Source organism: Ovis aries, chromosome 6 (genome assembly GCF_016772045.2).
Source record: "Ovis aries strain OAR_USU_Benz2616 breed Rambouillet chromosome 6, ARS-UI_Ramb_v3.0, whole genome shotgun sequence".
Lineage (NCBI taxonomy): Eukaryota > Metazoa > Chordata > Mammalia > Artiodactyla > Bovidae > Ovis > Ovis aries.
In genome coordinates, this window is record NC_056059.1 from 17,443,185 (window position 1) to 17,455,963 (window position 12,779).

General features: G+C 39.0%; 1 protein-coding gene across 13 annotated transcripts in view; it reads left to right on the top strand.

Annotated features, from left to right (window-relative positions):
- Positions 1–12,779, top strand: part of LEF1 (lymphoid enhancer binding factor 1) — a 122,295-nt gene that overhangs the window by 8,302 nt on the left and 101,214 nt on the right. For 6 of the 13 annotated variants that reach the window (XM_042251146.1, XM_042251149.1, XM_042251148.1 and 3 more), the window contains exon 4: positions 482–709. The exons of the other annotated variants lie outside the window; for them this stretch is intronic. In XM_042251146.1, coding sequence (XP_042107080.1) covers positions 482–709 — 228 coding nt within the window. The remainder of the gene's footprint in view (positions 1–481; positions 710–12,779) is intronic. 13 annotated transcript variants of the gene reach the window in all.

A 12,779-nucleotide genomic window follows, 5' to 3' on the forward strand; every position in this document is an offset into this window, starting at 1 on the left:
AATTACATCCTTCCAGAACTGGAATTCTTAGAGGTGTGTCTATACTAGAAATCTTGTGAATGGGTGTCTCATAGAATTTGAAATAAGAATTCTTGTTCAGATAAATGAGGCGGGCCTAGCAAGAAAGCACCTATAATAATAACATGTTTGGTGTCAGTGTGAATTCTTAAAGCACAGTAAACCTTGGCTTGGGATGGTCATTTTCACTGAGTGTGAGAAGATGCGGTAGCCTCTTAAATATTTCAGAGCAAGGGCCCTGGAGAGTTTATTAAAAGCATACTCCCAAGACCTTCTTTCTGAGTCTCATTTATGAAAATCCTTGGAGGCCAATGGCGATGTCTTAAAAAGGACTACATAGTTGGTTGCCTCCTGTGCTGGGTCCTGGCCCTTGTGTGCCTGAAAGCCGTGAGACAGTGAGCTTGGCTGCCTTTACATAGTGAAAGTTCCCATTGGCCTCACGCACTGTGGTTATTCATCTTAGGTGTCAAACTTCCATTTGTCCCTCAAGCAACCCAAATGTTTAACACCTCTGAAGAGAAACGTCTCGGTTCTCTTCGGCTGCTCAGGGAAGGAACAGCAGCAGACTCAGTGCAGGAAGCGACAGCAGACGTTGCTGCTCGGCTCACACCAACCGCAGCAACACCTGGGCAGGAGTGTTGCTGACTGCGTCGTTGGCTTCTTTGTGATCTTTCTCAGGATGGATTTTCAGGTGGGAAAGGAAGATGTCTGTGTTTGAATTTCATCATCTTTTCTTATTTTTAGTAGATTTATTTTTCTTGTTTTTGCTCTCAAAATGCTTCAGGGTTCTTTTATAATTGTTTTGAGCAACTCACTTCTGTGGTATGGTTTTTACCTGGAGGGGGTCAACATTTTGACATCTAATGAGCAGAATTATCCCTCTTAGAACTTTGTCTTAACCTGCCCCCACCAGCTTCCACCCACGTTTGTGTTTGCTTACAGTTAAAATTAGATTTTTGTCATCGTTCACATCTGGAATTAAGGAACTAAGTGAACATATCTGATCAGTAAGGCAATGCTTACCCATCTGTCTCTCACACTACGGCATAGCTTTGAAAACAGTCACAGAAACAGTCATTGATGGGAAGATAATGACTTACTAACTCCGTTCAGAGAGACTCTGGCTCATATTTTCAGCAGAATTTTTAAGTGTCTTTTCACTTTCCTTGAGGAGCTATCTCATGTGACTTACTGATTAATGATTTAAAATTTCCCACTGTAAGTTGTCTACTTTTTGAAGCTAAGTACATGAAATTTTCCTCTTTACCTTAAGTTCAGGAGAAGTTAAATTTTAGAAAGTGTATTCTATCTCAGATTTGAATGCAATCTCAAGAGAATATGTGGGAAAGCTCCTCAGAGGCCCAGACTCTTCTGTTTGATTCATCTTAATTGTACGGCTACAAAGTAGGGAAAGGACCACAGTCAGAATAATTGGAAGTGATTGCCATTCCCCCTTCAGATAATTTAGGTATCTTATGACTGACTGGCATGCTAATTCAAGTGTCCCAGGTGCCATGCTGACATGACCTTTCAGGAGTTGATATTGCCTTGCATGACTGGTACGGCAGAAGTGTGATCCTTAGTCAGATAGGTTTTTTCGAAATGACCCTTGAAATTTCTTGTTCATTCATAAAGGCATGAGAACAACCCAGTTTCACTAAAACAAGACTATTAAGCCAACTTGCAGAAAATCTTGCTCTTTGAAGTTCCCCTCCCCCTGCCCACATGCAGGTCCTCAACTTGGTCTCATCAATCCCATTATTTTGATCCATTTCTCTCTTGCAGACAGACTTGTGTAATTCTAACAGGAAAGAGTAAGGACCTAGTCAGGACCTCATAAATGGCTCTATCTGGACGTCAACTTGTTACCTCACATGTATTCTTCATAATATCAACTGAGAAATTTTTTACAACTCTTTGAGTCTTGTTTTTAACTAATCCTGTTAGTTCTTTAGGCAGAACTGTTTCTGATGTATGTGACTGGCATTTTTTTAAGCAATGGGATCATTCCATTCCTCTCTGACTCCCCTTGCTCCTCATTTGCATATTATAGATAGAATTTTATAAAACTGATTTCCCTTTGATTTCAAGATAAACTTGAAATTTAAAGAGAAAATATGCCAGCACTGTCCTTGTGCAAGCAGAAAAGCGCATATATTTGATTCCAAGGCAAAAGTAGAACTCAGCATTATGTAGGTGCTGCTGTTGTGGAACTGAATGTTTTTTAAAAGAAGATACTCATTTCAAACTTGTATCTTAAATTTATCCTTAAGTGATCATGCCAGACCGATCCAGTCTGTAGAAAGCTAATATTGTAGCAATTGAGAGACTTGGTAATGCTTTGTACTGTCCCAGCAGGTTCTTACTCAATTATTTTTTTTAACTCTCAGCTTTATAACCAGACACACCCTCAGACACTTCGTTTAGGCCTTAATTCTTATGAGATTTTAGCTATATGTATTGTACCAGCCATTGGACTTTATTTAAATAATTTAAAAAATATATTTTAGATTGATGATCACTTTTTAAACATTAATTGTGGCCTTATGAAGTTCCTGTGGGAACTGTCGACTCTGCTATATGAGGGGTGGATAAAGGGAAGGTGCTATAATTTAAAAAGAGGAGTGGCTCTAGCACAGTTTTAATTTTCTGTTATTATTGTCAGCTTCTGTATGAAATAGTTACCAAAACTGTTAAAAGCTGACATAACAAAGGTATTTTTATGTCTTTTAAAAAAAAAAAAAAATCCTGAACATTTTTGCAATAAAGCCTATCCAACTGCAAATGATAATTGATCAGTTAATCAGAGATTACTGATGAACTTTGAGTTAGTTATGTGTTAGGAAAGCACAGAATAGACACTTCAGTAGATTGGCTGAATAAATAACATACTAGAAAATTTTCATGTATGGTTTTTGCATATGTCCAAAGGATCTGTCTTTATTCAACCAAATCCTATATGAAAATCTGAAGGTGTCTACTAAATAATCCTTAGTGTTTTATTATTGTACTTTTTTTGATTTGTTGCATCAGTGAAAAAAAAAACCCATTTAAACCACGTCTTTAATGAAGAAGTCAGAGTCATTGCTTGCAGAATGTCAGGTTTCTGAGTAATAGCTGAAAACAGTCAGCTGGAGAGCTCCCTGCTAGAGTGAAAAAGAATGGGACTGGGTCCTCATTTGAGGACTGATCCTGAGAAGTACTTATCTTTACTTAGGTCCTGGAAACCTAATTGAACAAGAAGAGATGATGTAAATGCTTTTTTTCAGAAGGGTACTTGAGACGGAAATGAAGTCATAATAAAAAGAAAACTATCTTCAATTATGTTGCAGTATCATATGGTTAATGCTTCTCAATTCATTTTATTCTTTCCCAGATAGAAAGGATATTTCTTTTCTCAGTAACAGGTGACGTATTTTGAGACACTTAAAAATTCTGCATGTGTTTTCTAAATATGTGTAGTAGCATCAGTACTGACTTTTCTAGACCAGTATGTGTTGTAAATTTATTATATCCTTTGGGAATACGGAGACCAAAATTTTTGAGTCTTTATTAGGTGGAGGTAGGCAGTCCCTTGTGAAGGCTGAGCTTGTGGAGGAGGGAAGTCCTGGGCAAGATGGCAATAGATTCGGGGTCTAGTCCCATGTCCATCACTCTCGATCACTCTCTGAGAGCCTTGGATCTCTGTCAGCCTCTGTTTCCTTGTTTATCATGAGGCATATTAATGTCTGGCTTGCTTACCTTATATGGTTGGTGTGCAATTCAGATGGCACAGACCCTGCGAAAGCACTCCGTTTTCTAGCTAAGGAAGCAAAGCACAAGTCTCATCCCAGTCTGGTAGGAATCCTGCCATAAAAGGTACTTGACTGTACTTAGGAAGCTCCTGAGAAAGGGGAGAAATTTTTGTTTCTTACAGGTCACCATGCTGACTTAGAATCTGGATGACTGGGTAGAGGCCTTACGATAACCTTAAGAAAATATCTGTGTAAATAAAAGTTTTGGGGAGACAGCTTTCTTCTCCTGGGCTCTTTTTTCTCTCCTAGTTGTTAGGAGAGCACCATTTCTTCTACTAAGGGAATGAGATGCATGAGTGAACAGATTTCTAAATTAAAGATTTGTTAAAATTCTTACATCCTTCTGTTATTTGGTATGAAATTGCCAGATGACTCTTAAGTCCTTGGATTGGGGTAATAATTGATTTTTATTTAGGAGACTTTTTTCCCTTAATCCTTTGAGAGCTGGGTTTCTTCTCCCCACTGCGAACAATCTATAGAGAAGAGATTTAAGAACATCTTGTGAATGTAGAGGACGACAGGCGAGTTATTTTTCTTTCCCCTTGGAAATTTCTTCTGACTTAAGTCTTTCTTGCTTTCCTGGCACCTAAAAAAATCAGGTCCAAGGGGATAGGCTGGCCGGGCAGCAAGGAGAAATCAGTGCTTTTCTAGTCTCATTGGAAAATTCCAGCTTCCATCCTTTCAAGACTTTTCTTTTTCTCTCAGTAAAATTCAATGAATGTTAAATATATATATCAATGTAGAGTTAGCTTTCTCCAGTTTTAAACATTATATATTGTACCTTGTAATAATTATGAACACATAGCTTCTGGCACTGTAGTTCATATGACTTGGACCAAGGAAAAAACGTATTGTGATCTTACCTCAAGTGTGTCAAACTTTGTCTTAGACTCCAAAACTTAGAATTTTTTTTTTTTTTAAGTCTGAAACAAACCCAGCAGTACCAAAGTAAAAATTTTTACCAGAGTGAAAAATGTTTACTGTTTACTATAACTGGGCTAACCAGCTAAATAGCTGACAGAGTTAGGAAAAGAATCTAGTCTCCAAGACGTTGCTTAAATTGGTTTTTACTCAGTTTTTTTTTTTTGTATAAGTAAAAAGTTTAAAATTAAAACTCAAATTCTTTTGAAAGGGAGAACAACTAACTTTTTTTTTTAAGTATTCCCATGTGCCAGGTACTGAGCTAGGCAGTTTGCACAAATGAAAACTGTGGCTGGGTATAGTAATCTCCATGCTAAAGATAACAGCCCATCCTCAGGGGCAGTAGTAACCTGCTTCAGTTTAGTACGCAACCGAGTCATGGCTCTTCCCTTTTTAAGATCTGAAGACTTGTTAATTGTCATGTAAAATAACCAACCATTACTGCCTTTTGGAACATAAAACACTGATTAAATGAATCATATGTTGATTAAAATATAAAACCCAAAATTATTACTTTGAAGATTTTGTTGGCAGTTTCTTTTCAGTAATACTTAGCTATTTTTTATGAAAATAAAAAGAAAATACTTTCATTTAAAAAAGCAGTACACTAGAAAACTCAGATGACCAAAAGGAATAAAAATTATTAAATTCCTAGGATCCTGCTGTCAGAGATGGTTGTTAAAGCTCACCATGCAGCCTTTTAGACCACTTCCTGTGCACATTTAGAAATACATGTAAACATACATAAATATATATGTTATATACTCATGGCCATGGAAGCATCATATGCCATTTTTTTCCTGCTTGTTTTCCCACCAGTACACAGTGGATATCTTTTTTACTCTTCTGTAATAACATTTTTAATGATGCCTGATGTATTGCCTCAGAGAAGGCAATGGCAGCCTACTCCAGTACTCTTGCCTGGAAAATCCCATGGACGGAGGAGCCTGGTAGGCTGCAGTCCATGGGGTTGCAAAGAGTTGGACACGACCGAGCAACTACACTTTCACTTTTTACTTTCATGCATTGGAGCAGGAAATGGCAACCCACTCCAGTGTTCTTGCCTGGAGAATCCCAGGGGCGGGGGAGCCTGGTGGGCTTCCATTTATGGGGTCGCACAGAGTCGGACACGACTGAAGCGACTTAGCAGCAGCAGCAGCAGCAATGTATTGCCTAATTTATTTATAATCAGTCTTTTGTTGGTAAGACATTTGGATAGTGTCACTTTTTTTTGCCTCTATCTTAAGCAACATCTGATGGAGTGCATATTTTCTAAGTATGTCTTTGCACACATTCTGTTTCTTTGAAATGAATTACTAGAAGTGGAATTGTAGAGTCAAAGGCAGTGCACCTTTTTAAGTGAGGGGCGGGGGTAACCCAACAATGCGATTTAACCCTCAAAAGTTTTGAAGTCAGTATTTAGAAGTATAATTAGATTACATTCACATTTGGTTATGGTTGATGTTTTGAGGCCTTCTTCCAGTCAAGAATCAGTCCAGCAGGAGACAAGGAGCTGGACAGATGGGGAGCAGAATATGAGCTTCATTATTAATCAGGCTGGATGGAGAAAGTGGCCTGAACCACAACACAAGTTTGGACTTGCTTTGACTTCCGCATGTTGAACACCACTAAGTCACAGCCCTCCCCAACAGGAGCAGGGAATTTACCTCCAGTGGAACTGGAGACAAGAACAAACTCATGTTGGGGGCAAGCTGGCCCCAAAAGAGAACAAAGGGTCAGTCTGTCCTTGCTCGGTTCTTCCTCCAAATCACCAGATATGAGTCGCCCTCCCTTGTGGAAAGTGAATGAGGGTGTGGGAGAGACAAAGGCTACAGCTGCTGCCGAGGAGAAGTTACTGCTCTATGCGCCAAGCTTGTGGAGGGGACAATGAGAGCGTGGTTATCCCCTGAGTCACGATCACTGACAGACCAATGCCCACGGCCAGTAGTGGTGAGATGCGTGCGTCCACGTGATGGGAGCTGCAGCAGAGCACTGCTTTTGGAGTCAGAAAGGTCTAGAGCTCGGTGTCTGCTGCTGACCTGTTACCAGAAGGTCTAGATCGAGGTGTCTGCTGCTTACTCTCTGAACCTTGGTTTCTTAACCTGTAGCATAGACTGCCACTTCTTCGACTGATACTGACAAAGGTACAATATAGGGTACTCTGCATTAGTAATAGTGTTTATGGAAGACAGGCCAACTGCATCCGAGTTTACTGGTGTTCTTATTAAAAAGGCACATATGTAGGCCCCCCTGCAAATGTCCTGAACCACAGGCTGCAGGTGGGCCATGCGTGGGCACTTTAACCCAGGCACTTCAGCGATTCTTACCTAAAGTAAGGGTTAGAAAAATAATGACCAGGTAGACTTTCAGGAATTTAACTGAGGTTCCGATATCCTGAGTGACTCGTGGCAGCAGTCAGGTGCTATGGCCCCAAAGCTCACTCTCCGCCACTCAGCCCTATCCCTCACGGAGACCCCTGGCACTCTGTTCCTGGAGACCTCCAGGGGTTTGTATCCTTCCTCCACTGACTGCAGAATGAAAGCCACACTCTTTTCAAAGCTTTCTGCAATCTGGGCTCATCTACCTTTCAAGCCTTGCCTCCTTACCCTGCAGCTTGCAGTTAAGCTACATTTCCACACCTGCCTCCTATCACTTTCCCAAATTCCAGTCTTCGGGTTGTTATAGCTTGCTCTCCCTGGAATGCCCTGTTTTTTCTTCCTGCTGGCTTAGTCTTGTTCATCCCTGAAGATCTGGGCTACATGGTATCTCCTCCAGGACGCTCCTCCTGATTTTACCACCAGGTAAGACTCTGCTCTCTCCTGGCGGGCTCCCACAGAACCTTCTTCATAACTGTTATCACTGCTTACAGTCGTCGTTGTCTGTGTCTGTCTGTCTCACTCACTGTCAGTTCCTTTAGACAGGGAGCTTCTCTTACTCATCTCTGTGTTCACAACCAGTTATACTACTTGGCAAAGAGCAAATTACTCCACAGATATTGTGAAATATATAGAGCAAAGCTTTTTAAAATGTATTAATGTAGAGCAGTAACAGCAGATATCAACCTGTATTTAAATGGAGAGTCTTTAACAAAATACAGACTAATACAGAATCACATACCTGAAATTGAGCTCAGAAACGATCTGAACATGAAGTATATAGTCCATGGACTAGACATTAGCTGTTAGTTTTGAGTATTTAGTAAATGTCAGGACTAAGTGTTCTGAGCACTTAATGTATATTAGATGATTTAATCTTCACAGTAACCCTATGATATCCCAAATAGCCCTATTTTACAGATGAGGAGACTGAGGCATAGGGATCGAACAAGTGGTTAAAGGACCACTGTAAAACTAGACCAAGAAATGCTCGGTCAGATAAAGAAGGTAATTTGGCAGGATCACACAGCTAGTAAGTAGTGGTACCATGCTTGGACCAGACTTTGACCCTCACTGCAGAGTGCGTTGGAGAAGGAAATGGCAACCCACTCCAGTGTTCTTGGCTGGAGAATCCCAAGGACGGAGGAGCCTGGTGGACTTCGTCTGTGGGGTCGCACAGAGTTGGACACGACTGAAGCAACTTAGCAGCAGCAGCAGGATGCTTTCTGCAACTTCATCAGGAAGGTGTAAGAGATTTTTAACTTATTTGTTGTTCAGTAGCTCAGTTGTGTCCGACTCTATGTGACCCTGTGGACTGCAGCATGCCAGGCTTTCCTATCCTTCACCATCTCCCAGAGCTTGTTCAAACTCATGTCCATTTGCTCAGTGATGCCATTCAACCATCTCATCCTCTGTTGCCCCCTTCTCCTCCTGCCTTCTAGCTTTCCCAGCATCAGGACTTTTCCCATGAGTTGACTCTTCTATCATGTGGCCAAAGTATGGGAGCTTCAACATCAGTCCTTCCAATGAATATTCAGGGTTGATTTCCTTTAGGATTGAGTGGTTTGGTCTCCTTGCTGTCCAAGGGACTCTTCAACAGTCTTCTCTAGCACCACAGTTCGAAGGCATCAATTCTTTGGCACTCAGCCCTTTTTATTGTTCAGCTCTCACATTCTACATGACTACTGGAAAAACTCTAGCTTTCACTATACCGACCTTTGTAGGCAGAATAATGTCTCTTCTTTTTAATATGCTGTCTAAGTTTGTCATTGCTTTTTTTTCAAGGATCTTTTAATTCCATGGCGGCAGTCACCATCTGCAGTGATTTTGGAGCCCAGGAAAACAAAGTCTCTCACTGTTTCCATTGTTTCCCTATCTATTTGCCATGAAGTGATGGGGCTGGATGCCATGATCTTAGTTTTCTGAATGTTGAGTTTTAAGCCAGCTTTTTCATCTCCTCTTTCACCTTCATCAAGAGACTCTTTAATTCCTCTTCGCTTTCTACCATAAGGCTGGTGTCATCTGCATATATGAGGTTATTGATATTTCTCCTGGTAATCTTGATTCCTGCTTGTGCTTCATCCAGCCTGGCATTTTGCATGATGTACTCTGCATAAAAGTTACATAAGCGGGGTGGCAATATTCAGCCTTGACTACTCCTTTCCCAATTTTGATGTCCATTGTTCCATGTCAGATTCTAACTGTTGTTTCTTGGTTTGCATACAGGTTTCTCAGAAGGCAGGTATGATAGTCTGGTATTCCCATATCTTTAAGAATTTTCCACAGTTCATTGTGATCTACACAGTCAAAGGCTTTACAGTAGTCAATGAAGCAGAAGTAGATGTTTTTCTGGAATTCTCTAGCTTTTTCTGTTATCAAGTGGATGTTGGCAATTTGATCTCTGGTTCCTCTGCATATTCTAAATCCAACTTGAACATCTGGAAGTTCTTGATTCATGTACTGTTGAAGTCTAGCTTGGAGAATTTTGAGCATTACCTTGCTAGCATGTGAAATGAGTTAATTGTGCAGTAGTTTGAGCATTCTTTGGCATTGCCCTTCTTTGGGATTGGAATGAAACTGACCTTTCCCAGTCCTGTGGTCACTGATGAGTTTTCCAGATTTGCTGCATATTGAATGCAGCACTTTAACCTATAGAGGGTTTGTGAACAGAAAAAATGTATGAAATTATAAATGTCTTTAACATTATTTTTGGTAGTAATAACTATGGTGCTAGTAAAAAGTGCTCGTGTTTAAGGCAACAAGTTAGATGCAGTGAAGAGAGGGGAAACTGGAGGAGATACAAAACAGATGGAGAAAGTTCTGGCCTGATAATAGAGGGGCAGTGTTAGTGGAAACAATAAATTTAGAAAGAGGAGCAAGTTTTAGGACAGACATTCATGAGTTTGACTTAAGGACTATTCTCTGTTTTTTTTTCTATGTTAAGAAAACAAAAAATTAACCCATATCTGCAACCCAGCATTTTACATTATGGACATCATTTTGGTCTATAATTTATCTAAGTCAGCCATGCCTCACAAGTATCACTTCACTTCCTCTAATGCTGCCTGAACCTTGTTTAGAAGCCTCTGTGTGATTATAAAAAATAGAAGTGCATACTGACCACAGGTGAGGGAGGAATAGTATTAACATACTACTGTATAATATCTAATGAATTCACTTTAACTGCATTTTTCTTATTAAATACTCACTATATCACTATGAAAGGAACACTACCAGTTTTCCCATCTTTTCATTCAAGATAGTGACACACACACAGGTTACATTGTTTACTGCAGTCTCAGAGTTTAGTAAGTGGTAGAACTTGGATTCAAAGCCACAGACCCATTTTATAAACTCATTCCTCCCTCTAAAGAATAACCCTTAGTGTCAATAAATTACATTGAAGATTAGAAACATCTGTTATATTTGTGTTTTATTAAACACTGTAAGTGGTTCGGCTTAAGTGAGTTCTCAGAATACTTGAAAATTGTCTTCAGGTTTACTCAACACATAATCATGTAATTGTTCAATGTGTTCTTGAAAATTCCCAGGAAATATTTGTTTGTTGGGTGTATCAGCCACATTTTGATAAATGCTTAATTTTTATGGGAATTCCTATAACTTAATTCTAGGGCCCCAGTGTCTACAAATCGTAAGGACTCAATAGAGTAATCAAATAGCAGTGTGTGGCCAGAGGTTTTTGTCATTTTTGGAATCTCCTTGGCGAATGATGTTGCCACCTTATTCCATAAGAACTGAGTAGTATTGGCAAAAATCTGCTGCCAGAGTGTTCTTTGCACAATAAGCAATTAAAATGTGGTAGGTGCTTTGTTTCTAGGAGCTGTTTGTAGTGATTTTTGTGGTATCACGATATTAGGTTAAGTAAGAGAAATTAGCTTAGAATTAACTGGAATTGTGATCATTCCTGAGAAGTTACAACAGTGGGTTTCCTTTAAAAAAAAAAATCTTTTTTTTTGGCAAGAAGATAATTATTAGAAACAATCTTCTTTCTCTCAAAAGGAAATGTCTTTGTTGTTGTTTTAAGGTAATATATATATTTTTAAAGTTAGGGGAAAATTCATTAAAGAACAGAAAAAAAAATGCAAGTGCCTTCTGTCACGCATATAATGGTTTCATTTATGTTTTTCTTAAAATTTTCTTTCTCCAACTCTATGTATAATACAAGTTTTTTTTATAAGAGGGCTCATAAGGTCACTGTTAAAATTTTTCATCAAAAATATGTTGTTGCTCATCTTCCCATATGAATGAGTAAGATCTATATCATCATCTGTTGCCGCGACTGGATACTACCGAGTTATAAGTTTATCGATTTTATCCTCAGTTATGGGTGCTCTTTGTTTTTCTTATTTTGAACAATGCTAAAATAAAACCTTGTTAAAAATACATATTTATAATCTATTTTTATAAGTTATACAGAATTAAATAGATTATAGAAATAAGCCTTTTAAAATAGACTTGAGGTAAATGTGTTTTTGCGTATTTATGTTTATCTGAATCACTGGATCATAACTTTCTTGATTTATGTGAGCTTTTTATGTATACATATATATATGGCTCAGCAGATAAAGAATCTGCCTGCAGTGCAGGAGACAGAGGAGACATGGATTCAGCTCCCTGGGTCAAGAAGATCCCCTGGAGAAGGAAATGGTGACCGCTCCATTATTCTTGTCTGAAAAATCCCATGGACAGAGAAGTTTGGTGGGCTATAGGCCAGGGGGTCACAGAAAGTCAGACGTAACTCAGCAAATAACACATGTTTATATATAAAGCATATTAACCATTTTGATAACAAGAAAATGCTTTCCAGCATTAGCTTGGCTCATTTCGTGTAATTTATTTCAGAAGAAAGACCCTCTTTGGACTCTTGTAGGATGGTACAGTAACCAGAGAAAACATTTTATTTCCTTTCACTATCAGAAGTGACCTGTCGTAGCAGTCTCTGAATTAGCCTTCAAGTCTAGGGTTAAGCGAGTTTCCTGGTAGAATGAAGACAAACACCAAAGAATGTTTATTTGAGGAATGATTTCTCATTCATCTTGTAAATATTCACTGAAGGTGCTTACTTTGAAAGTCGCTGTGCTGAGCCCATTGTTAGTATATGACAGCAGTTCCTGAAGACAGTATTCGTATGTGCCAGCCTTTCTCGACCTGCTTTCAGTTCAGTATGGACCATCAGAAATATGATAGAGAGTATTTGATTTACTTGTTTTAAAATGGCTATGGAGATAGTTCTATTTGGGTTGGGCCAGGAAAGTTGCTTTAATAAATACTTTTTTAAATTAAAAGGTTATGCATAGTAAGTAATCTAAGACTTACTTAAGAAAGCAATAATTTATAGAGCATTTTGTTTTATTTATTTTTAATGTAAAATAAGTTCGTACAGCCATCATAAAGCATTTTAAATTGGCAAGTTTATCAACATGGCTGCCAAGTTAACTGATGGTTGGCAAGAACCAAGGCTAGGAGTCAGACCTCCTCTGTGCAGTTGTTGGTAGTGTGTCTCTGTTTCATTAGCACCATCACCAGGAACCTTTACATTTACTCTGTGTACTCTCTAACCACATTTTAAAGAGTTATTTTCAGACTTGACCACGATTAGAACTAGGGAAACAGGCTCTCAGGAAGGTAGACAAGTTTACCTTTGGTTATA